Raw genomic sequence first — 23,655 nt, 5'->3', positions numbered from 1 at the left:
AGGCTGGAACACCTACCCACTACACTATTGTTTTTTTTTATTCTTTTTCCCCAAAGACCAAATTTCCCTACCAAACAGCTCAAATGCTAAGTAGAACATTGCCCTACTCACCTTCTAGGCATAGATGGTATATGAGCAGCCACAGGGGCATTTTCTACCTAAATCTCTAAGGAATGGAATATGATTGCTCTAGACTGAAGTAGATATCCAATCTTTTTTCTTTCAAGCTCTTTCTTTTTTATTAAGATATTTCCTATTCATTTTACATACCAACCACAGATTACCCTGTCCTCTCTCCTCCCGCCCCCCTCAGCCTTCCCCCACAACCCACCTCCAATTCCCACCTTCTCCAAGACAAGGTCTCCCATGGGAAGTCAACAGAGCCTGGTACATTCAGTTGAGGCAGGTCCAAGGCCCTCCTCCCTGCACCAAGACTGTGCAAAGTGTCCCACCATAGGCACTAGCTTCCAAAAAGCCAGCTCATGCACTAGGGACAGGTCCTGATCCCACTGCCTGGGGGCCCTCTAAACAGTTCAAGCTAAACAACTGTTCTTGCTTATCCAGAGGGCCTAGTCTAGTACCATGGAGGCTCCTCAGCTATTGGTCCACAGTTCATGTATTTCCACTAGTTTGCTAGTTGTCTCCGTACTTTTTCCAAAATGTGGTACATATACACAATACAGTACTACTCAGCAGAGAAAAACAATGACATCACGAGGTTTGCAGGCAAATAGATGGAATTAGAAAATATCATCCTGAATGAGGTAACCCAGATTCAGAAGGACAAACATGGTATGTACCCAATCTTGATCTAATCAGACAAAATATGTAGCCAGAAGTTTCTGTCTTGCCTGGTCCTGCAGCTACTCAATTCCAAATAATCACACAGAGGCTTATATTAATTATAAACTGTTTGGCCTATTGTTTAGGCTTATAACTAACTAGGTCTTACACTTAAATTGACCCATAATTCTTGTCTATGTTTAACCACGTGGTTTGGTACCTTTCCTCAGTCTAGCATTCTCATCTTACTTCCTCTGCATCTGGCTGGTGTTTTTGTTTCTGCCTTTCCTCTCCCCAGCCTTCTCTTGGTCTGTTCACCATGACTACCACTTCCTGCCTGGCTACTGGCCAATCAGTGTTTCATTAAACCAATAGAAATGACAAATCTTTACAGTGTATAAGAGCATTATCCCACAGCATTTCCCCCTTTTTATTCAAAACAAAACCCCTGAATCTAATCTCCTTTGTTTAGCTTTTTTCCTGACCATTATCCATAACAATTTATAACCAACATTCTAATCCATTTTTTGGGAATGTGGTCGTAGTATTTTAGGCTACTTCCTGCTGATTGGGGGCACTGGTAATCTTATGGGGATCCAGAAAAAATTTAGGATTATGATCAAGTTCTGACTGGAGTAGTCTGTGAGACTGGGTCATTTCAGCCCGCAGCTTTGAAGCCTTTCTGGATGCAGAACTCAGAAGAAACTGCAACAGAGGCACTCTGAAATGATGGATCATCTGGGCCACCTGTTCCCATTGGAGATTTTTCAGAGGGTCTTGTTTGATCAAACCATATTAACCTGGAAGCAGTCTGAAGGTTCTCCTCTTCTGTGGAAACAAAAGCAGAGCCTCTTTTCCAAAGCAACATATCCTTAGACCCAAATTTTGAAGTCAAGATACCTTTAAAATATATATGTTGGTGTACCTTAGCAGCTCCCACAATCAAATATCTCTCTGTAGTTAAAAATCCCAAAGACAACACAATAATATACAGTATGCAGATCCTGTGTATTTTCTATCTTTTTTGTGGCTTTTTTTTTATTACCCTATTTCTTTTTAAGGACTTTCTCTACCCCCTTTCTTCTCTTTCTCAAGCCTAAGTTTATTTTTTAAACACACTGTAACCCGTTAGGGTTTTTTTCCCATCTGAGTCTGTATTATTGTGTATCTGTAATTTTCTGACCATTGATTTAAACTGCAGCATGGCTAGGACTGAAGCAGCAGTCCTGGCCACTGGCTCCACTCTACTCAGCTTTTCAACATGGCACAGGTACCAAGGAGTCATACTTACTTTCCCAATTCTGGGAAGCAGTATTAAGTAGCATGCCTGTATTTTTAAGTCCAGGACTGTTCTCTCAAGCCCACAGGCAGTGGTAGGGGCTGGGAGAAGCCCTTCTATACTGGGGCCTATATGAGAGGCTATGGGAGCCCGCCACACTACTTAGCTCATGGTGGCGGGCAGCTGTCAGGAGACTCGTCTCTATGTTGCTGCTGGCATGAGACTATGAGACCAGGAAGCCCAGTGTGGCTCCATTCTAGAATCTCTTCTTAAGTTCTCTCAGGTTTTAGGTGGAAACTCTTGCCACCACTTCTGGGTACCAATTGTAGCTGGAACCTTTTCTATGTCCCATCTGGCCCACAGCAGCTTGTAAAATAATTACTCAGAATCTTAATATTATTTACAAACTGTTGGATCTATGGCTCAGGCTTCTTGCTAGCTAGTTCTTTTATCTTAAATTAACCCTTTATGTATTGCCTTGTGGCCATGGCGTTACCAGTCTGCTGGTATGTTGCTCCTTGAGTGGTGGGCTGGCATCTCTTCTGACTCCACCCTTCTTTATCTCTGTCTTCAGTTTGAATGTACCTGCCTAGCCTTATTCTGCCTTGAGACTGGCCAAACAGTACTCTGTACAGTGTAGAAGAGCATTGTCCCACAGCAAAAATATGTAATTGGCCTCTCTCTTATAATGCTGTAGTCAATTGTAGTTTAAGCACAGAAGAAAGGCAAGAATGAGATCTTTTAAAAAAAGATGTTGTTGTTTGATATGCATTTAGACTGAAATGTAGAATGACTTTGGGACAGAGTTCATTCCCTTAACAGATTCATTATGCAATGTTGGAAGAGGTCATTTCCTAGCAGCACATTGTTATCCTTAGAGTGGCTATGTTCTGGCAGAACCACAACTATGGGGAAGGATGCTCAAGAAATAATATTACAATAACAGCTCAAGAAAGGTAGGGAGAGGTGAGGCAACGTCTCCCAACATCTTTAGCTTTGGGAGGGTCAGAAAAAGACTCTCTTTAAGAACAGTCTTATACTGTAGCTTATTATAAAACAGAACTTGAAGTTGCTATTTTGTTTTGCCTAGCATGCTAAGAGTTTAAAAGATAAGTAATATTTATTAATACAGATAAACTGAAACTCATTAAACACCAAATATTTGTCCCACTTGCCAATTCTTTGAAATGATTAGCTTTCTGGCATTCTTTCCCTGAGCATGGGGAGTGAAAGAAGATTTATATCCCCTAAGGAGTCTCATAACTATGATAGAAGGGGAGGAAATAGCTATTCTGAGCATGAAAAGAATTGCTCCCATATTTAAAACCTGAGAGAATTCCCTGTGAATCTAGACAAAAGAGCAAGCAGTTGACACAGAATATTTACAGAACTTTGCCATTTCAGTTTTTTCATCCTTCATTGGATTTTATGAACCTGGAGTAAATCTACAGTCTATCAGATCAGTACTGTGCAATAGCATTATGAATGAATCAGGAATGGGAGACAATAAATTTTAAATTTTGTAGTAAAAACTTCAAAAGTAAAAAAGAAATAAGGATAATTTAAGTAATATATTTTACCCTAATGTGTATTCAAAATTCTAATTGGTAACAAACATAAAAATTATTGAGGCGTTTTACATCTTTTTTTTCTCCCTCGTATTGACTGCCTCAAATCTGGTGTCTATTTTGTGCTTGAAACACATTTCACATTCACATTATGCATATTTGAGGCCCTCAATAGCCATGGGTGGCAAATGGCAATCACTGACAGAATAGCCACAGAGAGTAGTTGTTGTCATGCATTTTTAATAATAAAATGGAAGTTTGTCAAAAAATCTCTTTTTTGATGCCCAGCTCAAATCCCATATCTTTGAAGGCTGTCTGATATTATCACTATGAAATGATATTTTCTTGTATAGCCTCTCAGAAAACTTTCTTTTAACTTGTACCGTGTTCCTTGAGCATGTCTTTTGTTACTATTGATGTTTAAATGTTAACCTCCTCATGTCTTTTTCTTGAGGAAACTTTCACCTGTTTAGTGATAGAGTCCTAGAGTTGTGTCCTAAATAATGCAGTGATGTATTTTTCTCCACAGCTTCCTCTTTCAAAACCCCAGGTGATAGCTACAAAATGTTGTCATTTGATGTAATTTTGGTATGCTTATCTTTGGTCAGTTTGTATGAGATTTTATAAGGGTGGGCGGGTAGACTGTGTGGAAGAGTCATGAGCTAGGGATTCTGTCCTCTGAATTCTGATTTCATGCCCAGTGCAAAACCTTGGATTGGTTATTATTCTCTGTTCCTAGTTCCCTACCCATGAAAGGGCTTTCTACTGTTTGGCTGAGAAAACTCATCAAGATGATGTTCAGCAAATGCTCTGTTTTGCAAATTCCAGGACAGGAATTTCTTCTACTTTTCTCACTGTTTTGTATGATTATGAGTCCCATGGCTATGCACAACCAGAGAAGCATATTTTAGTGAGTGAACCATCTTCTCAATACCTGAAGAAACATATTTAGTTTTCTGCTCAGTTTCAGAAGCATGACATTCATCTTAAAAAGCACACCCTGAGTCTGTCCATTTCTTCCCATCTCCCCTGCAGTCCCTTTCCTTTTCTCACCAAGACAACCGAGGTGACACATGACCCTCCCTTCTCACAGATGAGTACCATTTTAGACTTCCTTGCTGTTCATACAGCATCGGTTTTAACATTTGTCTGCTTGCTTTTCAAATACATCCTGAACGATGGTCTTGGAGACCTCTCCTGATTGATCTTTATTTAATTTTCCAGCCCACTGAGTGACTACGTAGCAGCTGTTTATATCTCTTTGTTCCTCAGATCTCTAACCACATCCCTGTTAGATGACAAGCACATTCACTTTGCTTGGACATTCCACATCCAGATTGGATTCACTTTTTTTTTCCCCTATCATTGCTCTCTCAGTTTAAATATAATTTTATCTTCCTCCCTGGTTGTCAAATTTAAATAAAACTTCTCTTTCTAGTGCATCTGTGATTTGATTATCTGATTTGTTCATTTACATAGTCATTTGTCAGCAGGCGCCAACGTTGGGAGTAACTTCCCTTCACCCAGAAGCCTTTCTGTTTTGCCAAAACAAATTGGTTCCTGGAATCATGTTGCCCTTTTAGTATGTGCTCAATAAGTATTTGCTGGATAACGAAATGCCACACACAAAGTAATTTCCACATATGTTTGGGGTGACTATGAAAAGCAGATATTAATTCTGAATGACAATATTAGAGAAGAGATGAACTTGAGATGAACCTTTACTAAGCCATAGCATCAGACTCATGAAAAAGAGGGCAGGATATTCTATATTAGCAAGGTCATGAAGTCAGGAGCGAGCATCCTATTTGTCATTTGTAAATGTCATTCAAGACAGAGACATCCTGAATAATAGATCGTTCATGAAAAATTCTGTCCTTTATAGAATGATTCACTTCATTCCTATATGCAGTGCAGGTATTTGGAGGTAAATACTCAAGAATTTTTAATGTTAATTGTAAAGGATTCTCATTTCTTACCCTGCATATCTGTCCTAAACTTTACATTTTAGGTCATATGCCACAGGGAATGATCTTTTCATGTGTTACGCTGAGGCCAATTCAAATTATTCATTGTAAGATGGAATATATAACCCCACCATGGTGTCTCACTACATGCTCTTCAGAGACTGAAAATTATGCAATTGTTATTAAGTAAAGATGATATTTTTAGAAGCATATTGATCTTTAGAATTTATATTATTGTTATGGATAACATTATGTTGCTAACGGTTATCCGAGTCATTCGCAATCAATGAGATTATTTGTTAAAGTTTAATGAATTGGGCAACAATATCCCGGTTGCTCAGTGAAGTGCGCTTGCATAATTGGGATCGTTTCTCTCTTCATGTAAAATTTATCATCCCAGCTCTCCAAACACCCTTTGAGAGTTCAACTAAGGCACAAATTATGTTTTCCTCAGTTGGGTTCTGATGCCTGTGCATTCTTTGTATGCTCTTTTGGGAGATGATAACTCTGTGTGTTTTTGTTCCATTAAGAGGTTACAAAATTTTATGTTTAGATCATGTAAAATTCTTTTCTTTCTACCTTTCATCAATGTGTTGCTATGACTCACTGTGTCTGAATGTAGCATTCCATTAAGATAATATCCATGTGTAATTGTGTGTTACTTTCTGCTGCTACGCCTCTCATACCTCAGGTTCCCAGCATTCTACTCACTCTCCTTATCTTCCCATGCCAGACAAGCAAGGAATGTTGTCAGTGACACCTATTAGTCAGTTAAGCACTGAAATGTTTCTAGATTTTACGATTTTCCCTCTTTCAGTAAGAAAATTTTATTTTCAGAAGATGGTTGAGTATCTCTGCCAAGGAAACTGTTTTTAACCCTACCACACACCATATTATTTATCAAACAAATAAAGTCTAAATAATTTATAAAATCAATTATAATTGTTTTTATTTAGCTGTAGAAGCATGCAGTGAAGAAAAATAAAGACAGGGATGATTAGCCTTCAGTGAATTTAAAAAAAAATATTCAGGTTATTAGAACTCTCAGATTATAGAACTGGAAATATCTAAAGTCAATGGGGATTCTCAAAGTTTTAATGAGCAATTTAGTGACCTGGCCCAGGTTATGTGAAAGATAGACTGGCATGAGATATGTCATTTATCATTCATTGATTTTCTTCACAGTGTTTTGTGGGGTCTTTTGGATTTTGGCTGTGCATTTTAGTAACTCTCTTTGTTGTTGGTTTTTATGCATGGGCTGGTTTTCAGTGACATATGCTTAATAATGTCCATATGTAGCTCTCTCCTTAGGAACATGTATGAATTTGCTGGAAGGTCCTGTGGGTCATTGTTCTGGCTGTCCATAGGGCTCTGGCTTCACCATTGCTATCTCTTATTACCTTCTTCTTATGACATCATGTTCTACTCCTCTATGCTGCTTGGGATTCCTGGAAAGTCTTTTAAAGTAGGGAATTGATAAAATAGTTCAAGTCTAGCCACTCTGGGTGTTAAAGGGACTAGATGAATATATGATACCTTGTCATATGACATTTAGATTGTGTCTCTTAAGCTTATACAATGCCTTCAACTTGAAAGGAGAATGATAGATCAACGTATTTGGTGCTTAAGTGTCCCCTAAATGTGGCTTTGTTCAATACTTTTTTCTTGGGGTGGGGAGAGCTGCTGCTATTTATTAACTACTATGTGAAAATTAGAAATATTTGCTATCATGTTAATTAAAACTTGAAGTCATTGCTCTGGGTCTAAATTTTGGCTCTGTTATTTACCCATTTAAATGATATTTGGGTAAAAATACCTAAATTCATTTACCATTTACATGGAAATAATAGTATCCATTGATATTGTTCCTTGAATTTTTTTTTTTTGAGACAGGGTTTCTCTGTGTAGCCCTGGCTGTCTGGAACTCGCTCTGTAGATCAGGCTGGCCTTGAACTCACAGAGATCTGTCTGCCTCTGCCTCTGCCTCCTGAGTGCTGGGATTAAAGACGTGCCACCACTGCCTGGCTTGTTCCTTGAACTGATGCAAGTATATAAAGGTGCATCATAATTTTTCCAAGAGTTCTTTTTGTTTTGTATTTCTTAAGCTTAGATACATTAGTTATCAGACATAGCGTATATTTTGCCCAAGCTATGGTTTAGCTACAGAAATATTTAAATGTGGCATTTGAAGCTTATCAGATAGTTTTGCTACACTGCAAATATAAATGAAACTTGATAGTCTTTACTTTTAATACGTTTTGATAAACCTGTGTGAATCTTTTGTGGCACTCGAGGTATGTCATCCTTTGATTCTACTTTGCATATATTCTTTTGAAGTTAGAATTCACCAAAGTCCTGGCAATGGTGCTATTCACTTCCATTCTGTATTTTATTTTTTTTCCTCAAAGGTTATTTGTCATTTGTGTCAAAACAAACCCTTAATATCTTTGAATTATTTTCCTTATAGACACTGACCAAATCTCTGTTATTCTCCAGCTAAACTTCCATGCCAAAACATTTAAGGGTTACAGTGGACTACATTGTCTAACACGTAGCAATTAGTGACTTGTTACCATCAAATCTTGACAAGTGGCCAGAAAGTTCAGATGTGCCATAAATGTCAAACCCACACACCATTTCAGAGTTAATGTGAAAATTAATGAAATCATTAATAGTTTTATGTTGATACATATAAAGTGGTGGTTCTAATAGATTAGGCTAAATGAAACATTAAAGTTCATTTTACATGTTTTTCTTCACCTTAAAATACAGTCACAAGAAAATGAAAAATTCCTCCTATAGCTCATATTGTAGGCTAACTAGTCAGAGTAGCCTTAAAGGACCACAGGGTGCAGGGAAATATTTAGATCCCAGAAATTCACCATAATAAAAGAATAGCTAACTTTAAAGGACTTATATAATAAAATGATTGATCACTTGATGTGCGAAGCCACTGAAGATTAACTTCTAGTAAATTATCATCCAGGATAAAAATCTAAGAGCAGAACTCATTTGGCTAGCCCCAGCCAAATTTAATATGGTGCTATTTTTTTCTTAAAATTCCAGATAATTTTACCATTTGATTTTTTTCAATATTATTTCTGAAATGATGACGTTTGAGACTATCTTTGCTTTGTCTTTTGCTATACCTGGGAGATTAAATTCCATGGATAGCTACTTATAGGCTCACTATGGCAAAGCCTTCTCAGTGAATCCAGTCTTCAAGCTATCCCCTGAATCTTGCATAACTCCATCTCCCCCTTGTCTCTCCTTAAGGTCTCATGGAACCCTGGACCTTAGTCTCCCATTCCCACTTTTTACGACTCTGAATTCATATGCCGTATTCTAAATCAGTCATTAAAACAATCAAAGTAAGTTAGGCTGTTGCTTTTCTACTGAAAACCTTCCCCACTTCTTTAGGGGAAAACAAATTTAAAATGTCTTGTATGTTTTATATGACCACCAGACTCAATGCCAGAAATGGTCTGTCTTTTCTTGGTTATCCCATTTTTTTTTATATTGAGCATGTTCATCTGCTTTTTTTTTTGTTTGTTTGTTTGTTTTTCGAGACAAGGTTTCTCTGTGTAACTTTGTGCCTGTCCTGGAACTCACTCTGTAGCCCAGGCTGGCCTCAAACTCACAGAGATCCTCCTGGCTCTGCCTCTCGAGTGCTGGGATTAAAGGTGTGCGCCTCCACCACTGGACAATTTAGCTGCCATCTTTTCTCAGGACCAAATATTCAAACGTCTGAGACTATGGGGAACAAACCGCTGCACACATGCACACAAAACAAATAATAAGAAAGACGTGATAAAAATGTCATCTTTAAAATACTAAAAAAAAAAATCATGTTAGGTTACTTTCAAATTTATGTGAGTGCATAATGCTTTTGTTAAGAAGTGTACATCGGACGATCCCCGTTTCTTTCTTGGGGTCCTGTTTTCCAGGCAGCCTCCCTGGTGATGTGAGTAGCAGTCCAGTCATCCTTGTTCCACATCTAGTATCCTCCTATGAGTGAGTACATACCATGTTTGTCTCTCTGAGTCTGGGTTACCTCACTCAGGATGATTTTTTCTAGATCCATCCATTTGTCTGCAAACCTCATGATGTCATTGTTTTTCTCTGTTGAGTAGTATTCCATTGTGTATATGTACCACATTTTGTTTATCCATTCTTCAGTTGAAGGGCATCTAGGTTGTTTCCAGGTTCTGGCTATTACAAACAATGCTGATATGAACATAGCTGAACAAGTGCTCTTGTGGTGTGGTTGAGCATTCCTTGGGTATATGCCCAAGAGTGGTATAGCTGGATCTTGCGGGAGATGGATTCAGAGAAATGGAAGAGATCTACATGAACAGCCTGGACATGAGTGGGGGTAGTGAAGGGCGAGGGCCAAGGGAAAGAGAGCTTGGGGGAGCGGAAGATCCCAGCTGGATCAACAACAGAGAGGGAGAACAAGGAATAGGAGACCATGGTAAATGAAGACCACATGAGAATAGGAAGAAGCAAAGTGCTAGAGAGGCCCACAGAAATCCACAAAGATACCCCCACAACAAACTGCTGGCAATGGTCAAGATACAGTCCGAACTGACCTACTCTGGTGATGGGATGGCCAAACACCCTAATTGTCGTGCTAGAAACCCCATCCAACTACTGAGGGATCTGGATGCAGAGATCCATGGCTAGGCCCTGGGTGGATCTCTGGGAGTCCAATTAGTGAGAATGAGGAGGGTTTATATGAGCGAGAATTGTTGAAACAATTCTCAGGTTGGATAAAGCACAGGGACAAATAGCCAAACGAATGGAAACACATGAACTATGAACCAATGGCTGAGGGGTCACCAACTGGATCAGGCCCTCTGAATGGGTGAGACAGTTGATTGGCTTGATCTGTTTGGGAGGCATCCAGGCAGTGGGACCGGGTCCTGTGCTCATTGCATGAGTTGGCTGTTTGAAACCTGGGGCCTATGCAGGATAGCTTGGCTCGGCCTGGGAGGAGGGGACTGGACCAACCTGGACTGAGTCTACCAAGTTGATCTCAGTCCGCGGGGAAGGCTTTGTCCTGGAGGAGGTGGGAATGGAGGGTGGGCTGGGGGGAAGGTGAGGGGGGTGGGAGGGGGGGAGAACAAGGGAATCCGTGGCTGATATGTAGAACTGAATTGTATTGCAAAATAAAAATAAGAAAAAAAGAGAAGTGTACATCTTTTTTTTTTATTATTATATCATTGTCAAATCATCCCTAGGAGTGGAGTTTTGAAATGAAAAAAATGGAGTCCAATGAGTTATTCCAGACCCCATCCTTTTGGTGTTGAATTGAGTCTGTATCAGTGTGTTTTGATAGGCTTGGCTTCATTGCCTCTCTCCCTCCACCTATATTGTTTGGAATCCACTTCTGAGATAAGGCAGAACACCTACATGACTCATTGGCCACACGCTCTGTGTGGAAGCTCCAGTTAAGGATTCCAGGCAGCAGAAACAGCAGCGGAATCATAGGTGGAATAACACACCCGCACTGGTGAGGACAATGGGCACTTATCATTTAAAAACTCATATTTCATTTCCGGTAAGAAAACTACTCCTTTAAAGAAACATGTACCTCAATCCTAATCAGAAATGTATGAATTTTTGTCACAATTTTCCCAATTATCCTCTGTGATCAACCACCTAGTCAATCAGGGAGTCTACATTGATTTTAAAATGATTTTAATGCTCAAATAGAACATAACCTTAAAAAAAACCAAGCAGGTTAACCAACAGATTATATGAACTCAGAAATATCCTAGGAACAAACATAAATTCATGTTAATTCTCATAATTACATTTAAAAATTAAGAAACTAAATGTCATTGAAAATATACATCTATATATAAAGGTCATTTAGGAGTCACTGTTTTCTAACAGTTTGATTAATTAAAAATGCCACTGTAGGCTGTTGATTTTCAAAAAAGTTTTGGAACATATACTGTATGTAAACCTCTATTTTTCAGCATCAGAACTGAAAACAACCCAAGAGCAAAGAGAAAAATCTGAGAGAAAAACCATAATAAAGACTTCACTATGCCTCCAAGATGCTTTTCTTTGCTCTGGAGCCTGCCATGAGGCAATGGGGAGATGTTTCTAGTGGATCTTGTTCCTGGCCATGGCTTTGTTACTATCACAGATCTTGGAGGTGGAGAATATCAGGTATAGTTTTCATTCTCGAACTTGGTCAGCTTGTGTGTATGTTTATATTTGGTCCTGGAAGGAAATTTCTGTAAAAAACTCATAAATTCTTTTCCTTGAATGGATTTTAAAAGCATAAGATGTAGACAAAAAACATCGATGTCAAATTAATGAGTGTAAGTTTCAGCATCCTGGGGTTTTATCTTAGTGATGTCTTTTCTGTCTTATCTCTCTTTCTGTCTCCTCCAGTGTGTGTGTGTGTGTGTGTGTGTGTGTGTGTGTGTGTGTGTGTGTGTGTGAACTGAACCTACAGCCATCCATCCAAGGGTTCATGAATAGTTTAACAAAGAAAGGGCAGAGCTATTGAGTAATCCAGGCTCATTAATTGTGTACTTGCCAGGAGAATCTACTTTAAATCATTAATGCAGGCAACATTTCTCTCTAGAGCCGTCAATGTGATTCTACCGCATGAAAAAAAATGTAATAATGATGGATTTTCTTTTCTTTTTCCTTTTCCTTTTTATTGGAACTTCAGAGACACAGGTATTTTATATGTACTCTTAAAATATAAAGGGCTAAGTAAAAGGCTGTAAATGCTTTGAAGATGCCATTGTTTCCTTGTTGACAAAGAGCTGGCGTAGGTAGAAATACTGATTTACACTTTGATAACACAGGGCATTTTGTACGTTTCCATCTTATTTTATGTTACTTAATACTTAAACAGTTATTAGATATAACAAATTCAAAGTTTGTAATGATATGGAACTTTGCTTTTGAAATTTTAAACAGTACAGTTATGTAGAGAAGTGTTAACTTTTAAAATAATTGTAGATTTATTATTGTAACTTGCTTTTCAGAAATAATGTGGTGGTATTTACTCTTGGCATTCTAGGTTGATGTTTCGGAAGCTATTTATGGCACTGGTTACGATGTAACGCTGTCTTCAATTTCTGCTACAACATACAGCTCACCTGTGAGTAGAACAGTGACGATAAATGTGACAAGTAAGTCCATGCTTTCAGTTACTTTTTAGTGTGTTTCCTCATTATAACTCTGTTGGATAAAAATACCTACATGGGCAGCATTTGCATTATATTTATGAAATCAGTATAGAGTAATTAAAAGTCAAGTGGAAAGTTGAGAAAATATTTAGAACCTGCCTTCTCTGGGCTCTTTGATTTCTTTTACTTTCAAAGAGAAAAGGTAATTATATTTGCTTGTGAAGTGGATCAGAGAGACTGTTAATGGTGACATTTGGATTATTAGAGCCAAGAAAACGAGTTCGCCATTCTTGTTAAGGAGAGATTATTCAGTTCAAAAGGCTGTTTTTTTCTTTTCTTAGTTCTTGCAGGTAAACCTTGTATGAACAAATTCTTTCAAAAAATGACTTGGCATCAAAGTATATTTGGCATGTAGTGTTTAGTAGCATTTCATTTTTTACATTCTTACAAAAGAATGTGGTATTGCCTCAAAAAATTTATTTCTTAGTCATTTTTTTTTTAAATAGCAAAGGTCTCGGGAGAATAAATTCATACTGGTTACTGGGAACTTCAAACATTCACATTTATAGATACTTTTTTTTTTTTTACTTTTTTTGTAGAAATAGAATAGTTATCTGATCATTTAATAATGTATGTTTTAAAAAATAGAACCAGGGCCTCCAGTCTTTCTAGCTGGGGAGAGAGTTGGATCTGCTGGGATTCTTCTTTCGTGGAATACCCCACCTAACCCAAACGGAAGGATCCTATCTTATGTTGTTAAATATAAGGAAGTGTGTCCGTGGATGCAGACAGCATACACCCGAGCAAGAGCAAAGCCAGACAGTCTGGAGGTTCTTCTTACTAACCTTAACCCTGGAACAACCTATGAGATTAAGGTAAATGTTTTGTGAATGGATACTTAGTATTAAATAGTAAATCCATGAGAAAAGTGCAAGAGTTTTTGTCACAGTGTAAATGTGCTAGCCAAGTGCTCTGAGTCACTGAAGAGTGTCAGGTTGCATGTGTTCAACACCCAACTATAATGTAAAACCTGGTGAAGTAATTGTAATCTTTCTCCATCTCTAAGTAGACGAATATATTTATATATTATCCACTTTGAAAAGCTTTAGCTTAATATCTTCTGTGGAAAGCAAGTTAAGTTTAAATTCAATATTTCAGGTTTCAAAACAAACATATTACATGCCACATATTGATTATTCTAATTTTTTTGCGGTGCAAGGATGGAACCCCGAGCCTGATGTACGTTAGGCAAATGCTCAGCTGCCAATCTACATCTCAAGACTAAATTACAGGTTCTTTTTAATTGGACTTAAATTTAACATTGGTGTTTTCTTCTAACCCTGTTGAGCTTGAATGTACATTGCTAAACTTTTGGATAGTGGATTGAAAACTATTGAAGATGCAGTTTTACTAAAAATAATGTGTTCAAGTCTGTTTCACTCAAGAAATTATTGTTGAGCTCTTACTTTGTATTTCTAAAAGTATGTGTTACTTTACAATGTTAACGATTCATGATTTAATGTTTTATTTGAATACTAAAGATGAACTTACACAAAGCAGTGCTGTATGGGAACATTAAGTAGAAATGTTTGCAATTAGGGAGAGCTATGACATTTGCAGACGAGGAAGTAAAGAACAGAGGCATCTTCTCGGCTCCTTGCTATTTCCAACGCCTTTTTTTCTTAAAAAAAAAAAAAAACCACTTATTTATTATTTATTTATTGTGTTACACGAGGTGTGTGTTCCAGGGGATGTGCATGTCATGGTACAAGTGGCCATGTGTTGAGGTCAAAGGACAACTTGCGTGAGTTGATTCTTTCCTTCTACCTCATGGGTTCCAGTGCTCTGACTCAGGTTGTCAGGCTTGGTGGCAAAAGTCCTTACCTTCTGAGCCATCTCACCAGCCCTGGCATGTGTCTTTTCTTTTAGTCTTGACAATAAGAGAGTATAGAGAAGGAAATGTGTAAAAGCTGAGTGTGTGGCCTTACTAACTGTGGTGGCCTTCCTTGATGATAAAACATGAAGCTAGATTTTGTAAGAAAGGTTTTTGATATCTGAAAATTGCAAAATGTGTTTTCTAGAAACGTGCATATTTGGGTTAACTAGTATCACAACATGAACTCCTGGGTATAATAAATAAATATGAAATTTAATGGGATGTAAGAAATTATTGTTCAGAGCAAGTTGATTTGCCCAGGCTAGTTCTGCTTAGATCTATTTTTATGGGTTCTCATTTTATTTCTCTGAATTCTCTCATTTCAGTCTTATTAAGAAGCCTGTAGTCTATGTTTCATCCAACACTTCATAAATCACTATTGTGACATTTGCTTTCTTCAAATAAATGCTAGCCATTGATGAATTCCAAAGGGAATTTGGTATGGTACATTTGATATCTTCAGTATAAGTAACACCTAAGGGGGAATCCTGTAAAGTGATCTACGTATATTATTTCAGTTAGTCTTGGAAAAAAACCCTGTGACATATTATTATTCCCAGTTACATATGAGAAAAACATGTGCCCTAGAAGAGTTAAGCTAATTACCTAAAATTTCCTGACTGGCAAGTGGAATAACTACAAGATGGTCCGGTTTCATTCATGGCATTTTGTAAAGGCTTAGGAGTCTCTTTGCCATTTACTGTGTCTTCTCTGCCCATTGATCTATCTCACTAAATTACGCAAGTTAAAAATAGTGTTCCCGTTAAATTTTGACTTTGTTCTCTATGTTGTTAATCCAACTTACTTTTCACTGGTACTTTTTCCCGAGTACTCATTTGCCCAATTATAGAGTTTGAATCTTAATGTCTGATGTCATATGACTAGTCCGTCCTATGTATAGTACATATAGTGGGTAAAGACTGAGTTTTGGAAAAAAATATTTCAACTGAATTCATGCTCTACCATTATTTCTTTTATGAACATGGCCAAGCCATCTGAAGGATGTTGGCCAGACTAGCTTAGTTGGATTACATGACCTACTCACTATCCACCCATGTCCTTTCTGTTTGGGGAATATTGTAAGGATTATAGGAAAACTCTTTTAGAGCTTACCTTGGTGGTGGTGGGAAATGAAAGATGTATCATTTCAGATTCTGTGTATTTAGAAAGCAAAGAATTTGAACTTCAAACTCTTGATCTGTTTCAGGTTGCGGCTGAAAACAGTGCTGGCATTGGAGTGTTTAGTGACCCATTTCTTTTCCAAACTGCAGAAAGTGGTAACTTTCCTAAGTCATTAATTCTAAAGTAATTTAGTCATGAGTTCTTAACGTTTAAAAAATTGGAACATGATGAAAATATGATGCAAAACGCATAAAATTATTGAGAATGCTCTTTCAATTCCTTTTAGTTATTTGGGGGCAGTAAAAGCATTGTGAAAAACAAAATTGTTCTTTCTAATGATAACAGCTATTTAGTATAACACTGGGAGCAAAACGTTTGAAAGCACAAGAAAAATAAAATAAAAAATCATATATTGTCTTGTCAAGCAAAACAGCTCTATTTTAATTTAATTTATTTATTTTTAAGAACAATTCTTTCTCTGCAGCCTAGGCTAGCCTTGAAGTGACTATGCCATACAGGCTGACCTCATACTTAGAATCTTCCTCATTAAGTGTCCTGCCTGCTGGGCTTACAAGTAGGCAAGCTTATAAAACACCTTTATGAATATTTTGGTACATTGGTGGCTCATCTCTTTTTCTTCCCGTACATATATGTCCCCACGACTATGTAGTGATGCAAATAGACTATTGCCAAGTAGGTGTATATATCTTTTCCTATTAGCACCACTGATAAGCATTTTGTGACATTAGACATGAAAATGTGGACTTTGGTGATTAACATATCATTTTGTAACACTCAGCCACGACCAAACTAGTTCACCCATCTCCCTTCTTGTGGCTGAGAGTAATCTTTGATGTCATCTTCAGTTCCTCCCACCAAGTAATATCTAAATCTACCAGCAATCCTTGGAAGCACTTTAATAAATCGTGTCCAAGGTGTCTTAACCCACACTGCAAATCTTGCTGCCCTGCCCACTTTCATTTCCTCCTTAGATGACCAAAATACCTTCCAATCCAATTAGAATGAAATAAATGTATAGAAAAATAGACAATCGTATCACCAATTAACAAATATTTACCATGGACCTTATATTCTAATGGGATAAAATAAACAAATATGTGTATTAATATGCCAGGTAGATTATAAGGCTATACAGTAATTTCTATGGTTTTTGAAATTATGAATGATATATATGTTACTCATATGTGTGTGTTTGTGTTTGTGTGTGTGTGTGTGTGTGTGTGTGTGTGTGTGTGTGTGTGTGTAAAATTCTCCCAATTGCTAAGCATAATTTAGCATCCTGGTACATGTAGAGGATACAACAGTCAGTATAGAAAAAAAAATGTGTAGTACATTCAGCAAAGTTACTGGTTTAAGAGATATTAAATTCTATGGAATACATGGGATGTTGTAACTGAAAGTTTTCCTGTGCCCACCCGGCTCCTGCATCCTTGTGGTCCCACAGCCTCTCAGACCCAAATGAACACACAGAGGCTTATATTAATTACAAACTGTGTGGCCTATTGGATCAGGCTTCTCGCTAGCTAGATCTTACATCTTAAATTAACCCATTTCTATAAATCTATACTTTGCCACATGGCTCGTGGCTTACCGGTATCTTTACATCTTGTTTCTCAAGGCAGCGGCTGGCAGCGTCCTCTCTGTTCTTCCTCTCTCCTTCCTTTCTAGGTAGAATGTCCTGCCTAACCCTATTCTGCCTCACCATTGGCCAAACAGCTTTATTTTTCAACCAGTCAGAGCAACATATTTTCACAGCATACAGGAAGACATTCCCCCATCACTTCCCCGTTTCTTTCTAAACAAAAGGAAGGTTTTAACTTAAACCTAGTAAAATTACATATATCAAGCAAGAATTACAGTTTCAATATCTAGTCTATTTGTATTTTGTAAAATTAGAGAAAATATTTTATCTGTCCTATATTTGTGAATCTAAAATATTGTATCTAATTTATCTTTTATAATAACCAAGGAAAATTATAATTATAACTATCTAGTCTTCAACTACATCAAAGACCTCAGAAGGCTACAATATTACCTAAGTAAACAGGATGTTGCAGTTGTACAGTATTATGCATTTAACAGCCTCTGCTCCTTTGTTTTATTGTATTTTGTATACCTCCAATAAATTAAATATTGACTATTTAACAAACTTCTTAAATTTCAACTCCATTTCATCAATTCTCTTTAAACTTTCCATTTATTATTTTATCTATTAGTAACCACTCTCAATAACTGTGGTTAATTTACTTCTGTTATTAATGTCACTTTGACATTACATTGTCATTCTTCATTCTTACTGTCTAACTTGTATTGAATCTCAGGACCCAACTTGTTGCATGATTTACACAGACTTTTTTTACTACAGATTTTGGCATTTTTGGAACAGTGGAAACCTTAACTCTAGCCATTTGGCATCTTAATACCAGTCACCATTATTATTAGATGTAGTTTTACTGAAAGCATTTTTGTTTTATTCTATAATCTGAAATATCTTGATAATTTATTTGCATACTTAATGTACACAGTTTCATTTCACTCTGATGTAATATAGTTGTCACTGAAACTAAACATACAGATTACCATTATAGATAGTTAATAATTGATAGTAAGAAATTTGGGGGAAAGGTTGATTTTGAGGGAATATGAAACTCAAAATAAAAAAATCATGAACTATTATTTGGATATCTATTAACTTATTGTTAGACACTAGATATTTATAAACTTTTCAGATATGAATTCTTTGTATTTTGGCAACAAGTTTGAATTTATCACTTTTACTCAACTTCTACAGTACCTACATAATTCCAAAAAATATTTAAGGAAGTAAAATTTCAGCCCATACTTGTTTGTATATTCACAACTAACTGTTGATTGAATAGTTTTCGTGTGTATTAGAAAAGCTTCATCGAATGAATGGATATGCTAAACCAGTAATTCTGAAATATGCAGATATGGTTAAGTCCATTTTGTAAAAAAATTTAAGATGAAATAAATGCGTATATATTTAGGTAGAAAGATGATTTTATTCAAGGTATTACATATTTAGTTACATATTATGTAGAAATTTAGTATCTCTGAAGAACGTAAACAGCTTAAGTTTTACAACATTTTCCCCTCTCCTCCAACCTGTTCTACCCTCAGCTCCGGGTAAAGTGGTCAATCTCACAGTTGAAGCCCTAAACTATTCCGCAGTAAACTTGATTTGGTATTTGCCTCGGCAACCAAATGGCAAAATCACCGGCTTCAAGATCAGTGTCAAACATGCCAGAAGTGGCATAGTAGTGAAGGATGTCTCCATCAAAGTAGAGGATATTCTGACTGGGAAATTGCCTGAATGTAATGTGAGTATTTTTCACATCAAAATTTTTATTAAGCTTGCATCTTCAAGTTTTCATATTTTGCAAGATTATACTTGCATAAAGTATAAAGGCCATAAGTGTCATGTTATGCGAAACTGGCAGTATTTTAGGGGTTTGAATTAAAGATTGGAAGATAACATCTCTAAGGCAGATCTTGAAATACTACATTAAAGGGGCAGCATTTGGTTCAGTAATGGAAGAAGAATGGAGGGGGGCACTTTTTAAGTCCCTGAGGTGTGAAAGTGTAGTCCCTACTGGAGTAGAGGTCATAAGTCCATGTGTTATAGGAGAAGGTACCTGTAGGGAAATACATAGTCAATGCAAGATTAAACTGGTAGGCTGTTTGGTGGCATATCTTTGTGAAAATATTGCCATTTTTTTCATTGATGTGAAACTTATGCAAACTGTTGTAATGCTTTCTTCCAAATTGTCTTTGGTATTTTTTATTATATTACTGATATAGAAAAAACCAAGCAAAGTTATTTTGTTTTAAATAGGGCAGCAAAGTCTCAAAAATCTTTTATTTTGAATTGCAACCTATTTTGAATACACACATATGTATCTGCATATGCACCCTATCTGGGAACATAAAAATATTAATGTTGTTTTGCTTTATTTGAGTACTTATGATTTAAAAAATGGTAGGAATAGTTAAGAACATAGATTGAAATTTCTTAGGTCTTTTGCTCTATATGTTTAACATGAACTTTAAAAAATTCTTGTTGGTGATTTAGCTGTTGTTTTACCTTAATTTTATGCTACTTTAAATTCTACACTGGATTTCAAGATTAAAGTACAGTGGATATAATAGGTATTATATCCTAATATTATGTCCTAATATTATAGACATTAGTGACCATAATTAAAATTTAGCAATTTTTTTCTGAAACTCAATTTGTTAAATTTATCACACACACATTGAAAAATAACATTTATAGTATAAAGAAAAAATAAATGGGTTGTGTTTTTTGCCTTTACCTAGAGATATCATGTGATTATTCCTACTGCAATTTCCTTCACTCCTTAGGAGAACAGTGAATCTTTTCTGTGGAGTACCACCAGTCCTTCTCCAACCCTTGGTAGAGTTACGCCTCCTCTTCGTACTACACATTCATCCAGCACGTTGGCACGGAATAAAATCAGCTCTGTGTGGAAAGAGCCTGTCAGTTTTGTGGTGACTCACTTGAGGCCATATACAACATATCTCTTTGAAGTTTCAGCTGTTACCACGGAAGCAGGGTATATTGACAGTACCATTGTTAGGACACCAGAATCAGGTATGATTTGATTTTTTTAGAAAGAAAGAAACTGACCTGAAGTTATTTATAGAATAATCTTTCATTCTGTCCATAGAATTTTTTTGTTAACTTTACTTCCTTTAAGTAACTCTTTCACCCATATTAGATAATAGGCATCCACTGGAAATATCTTCAATGCTAAACTAAAGACAAAAAGAAAAAGAGGTTTGAAAGAGGAAATTCTTCAGTTACTATGAATGACAGTTATCAGTCCATGCCCTCTGTAATTCTTCCTAATTGCCTTTGCTCTTCCGATGCATCTTAGTTATCTATAATCTTCCTCATTGGCATGGTTATTAACAGATGTGCAAGATACTACCTGAAACAGCAGAGCTAATGCTGATCAGCATTTCAATATCAGGTTATAACAATGGCTAAATATATAACTGCTCAGATCTTTATGCACAGTATTTTTCTTGCTTGAGAAATGGAGGCAGTCATAGGACCTTCTGTGTGTTGGAGTTTTAGGGTTAAATGAGTGCAGTTAAACATCATTAACATTATTCATTTTTTTTTTGGAGGTCATATTTATTTATGATTGTATTTATGTGGATACCAATACAGTATCATAACATAGTAGTATAGATATTATGAGCATAATATGTACCTGATATTTTAGTACACATCTTGACACAAAATAGATGTCAGATATGTATATTGTAATATAGCATCAAGCATCAAATATGATTGGTAATTTTTGAGGATACTGGAAATTAATGGTAAGTCAATTTTATCTTTTTGTCCAAAGGCATACATGTCGGGTCCTATTATTTTCCTTCACGTGTTAGTTTGAGACTATTATTGTCTCTATTTAAATAACTATATTTGAATAATAGTATATCCTTCTCTTATACCCCATATACGGTATAAAATAATTTCATGTGAATCATAGAAAATGAAATTTGTTGAACAAGAATTTTGAGTAAATACCCAGAGTTGTTCATTAGAACAAAGATAAATATTGATGTGAAAAATAAAGGTCATTGTGCCTAAGTTTGAGGGATTTTATCTTAATTTTCTATCTGTATGTCCACAAGAAAGAGTTTCTCAAGCCAAATATCTACATTGGTTGGAAGTATTTGTGTGTGTGTGTGTGTGTGTGTGTGTGTGTGTGTGTGTGTGTGTGAGAGAGAGAGAGAGAGAGAGAGAGAGAGAGAGAGAAAGAGAGAGATGAATATATGTATTATATATTATATATGGTTATGTATAACTAATATTTGTATTGCTACATTGGGATAATATGACATTGGCAAGAATTATATTACAATAATTTAAAGAATGAAGTATATTACATTATCATATACAGTACTAAGTACATTTTGAAAACTGTGAAAAGAAGTTAATGTAACTATTTCATGTGCCTTATTCAAATTCTTCAATTCTAGACTGTTCCGTTTTTCTTTCAAGTTTAACATACTTTGCTTTTAGTGTGTTTTTTTATACTTCATATTGTGCTATTTGTATCTAACAGGATATCTCTTTATCATATATATATGTGTAATATTTATTTTCTCTATATTAATTTCAGTGCCTGAAGGACCACCACAAAACTGTATAACAGGCAATGTCACAGGAAAGGCCTTTACAATTTCGTGGGACCCACCAACTATTGTGACAGGGAAGTTTAGCTACAGAGTTGAATTATATGGACCATTAGGTATGACTTATTCCATTTTGCCTTTACATTTTAGAATAAAACCTAATTTCTAACTGTAAAAGGAAACAATTTTTTGAAAATACCCTAAATTGAGGTGAATAATAGAAAATTAATGAGGAAACTAATTTCTTTAGTTCTTCTGTCTAAAACCACGCATGGATAAAAGGATGTTAAAGTGCTGTTCATGTTCTCTGTGGGGAAGAAAGAACTAGAGACAGACCCTCAGGAAAGTCCTAGGGATGACATGTACCTTCAAGCATTTGAATCAGAAGATCTTGACCTACATTCAAAAGAACATTAAGTTTAGAGTGACAAATCAGGTTCCCATATAGACCAGGATATTCACTTCTAATCACCGGTGCTCTCTGGACATACTATGAGGAATCCCTGTACTCTGTGCAATGTTATTGTGACCCTAAATCTGCTGTGAAGAGGTTATTCAAAGTGATATTGGTGGCTTTAAATGGTAACAAATTCTCCATCTTATAAACAAGCAGGACTTGAGTATCCTCTTCTTAGAGGCAGCCAGAGGAGTTCAGATACACTGCTGGAAGTAAATTAAGTCATCAATTTCTTACTGAATAAGAGATCCCGTAGTTCCTGTGAAAGTTTATTTCAAGCAATGATCAAATAACATAAACTCTCGCATTGTTGTTTATTTGAAAGCACTAAAAAAAACCCTTAAAGTTGCAAATCTTTTCCTTGTGAAATGTCTATGGTAGGCATCGCATGAGTAGACATATTTCTAAGCAACTTATACTTCTAAAAATCTGAGAAACATGAAGTTCCTAAAAGTAAAAGATAGCTCATCTCCTATACCTGGCCCCAGTACACACACACACACACACACACACACACACACACACACACACACACACAAACACAAACACACACACACACAGCACATAAGTATCCACTCACACACATCTTTTTTATTTGGTATATTTTTCAACTCTTGGAAGACATATACATTCTTTTAATTGGAAGCTTGAATGTTGAAAAAAATCAAAGGAGGGGGAAGTAGGTGTGAGAGTAAGCAGAGTTGACAAATTTAATTTGACTGGGAATAAATATTCCCACATTGTAAATTGCTAAAAAATGATAGACAAAAGGAGAAATGACATAAGAGAAGTGAGAATTGTTGAAAGGGTGCTTCTGATGGTAGTAGAAGATCTTTCCTTAAATACAGGGATGGGATTAAGATATCAATATGGTTTCTCTATAGAAGGGGTTCTCAACCTTCCTGATGTTGAGACTTTTCAATACAGTTCCTCATGTTGCAGTGACTTCTAACTATAAAATAATTTTCTTTGCTACTTCATAGCTGAATTGCAGCTATGTTATGAATTGTAATGTAAATATTTTTGGAGATAAATTATTTTGGAAGTTTGCCAAAGGTGTTTTGACTCACAGGTTGAGAACCACTGGTCTATAGTAAGGCAGAGTATAGCGTATGAGGGGGGTTCTGCTGGTGGGATTGTGCAGGCAGATGTTTTCTTATT

At 36.4% G+C, this 23,655-nt stretch overlaps 1 protein-coding gene across 1 annotated transcript in view; it reads left to right on the top strand.

Moving 5' to 3' along the window:
- The first annotated feature begins 11,654 nt into the window (after positions 1-11,654).
- Ptprq (protein tyrosine phosphatase receptor type Q) overlaps positions 11,655-23,655 on the top strand; it is a 194,813-nt gene continuing 182,812 nt past the window's right edge. The window contains 7 exon segments of the mRNA XM_052752881.1: positions 11,655-11,780; positions 12,652-12,763; positions 13,409-13,635; positions 15,904-15,973; positions 18,981-19,180; positions 20,226-20,475; positions 22,025-22,153. Coding sequence (XP_052608841.1) covers positions 11,655-11,780; positions 12,652-12,763; positions 13,409-13,635; positions 15,904-15,973; positions 18,981-19,180; positions 20,226-20,475; positions 22,025-22,153 — 1,114 coding nt within the window.

This window comes from Peromyscus californicus, unplaced genomic scaffold, assembly GCF_007827085.1.
Source record: "Peromyscus californicus insignis strain IS unplaced genomic scaffold, ASM782708v3 Scaffold_24__1_contigs__length_46423439, whole genome shotgun sequence".
NCBI classification, from domain to species: Eukaryota; Metazoa; Chordata; class Mammalia; order Rodentia; family Cricetidae; genus Peromyscus; species Peromyscus californicus.
The sequence above is the reverse complement of the archived record's forward strand: the minus strand, read 5'-3'. Positions and strand labels throughout refer to the sequence as shown.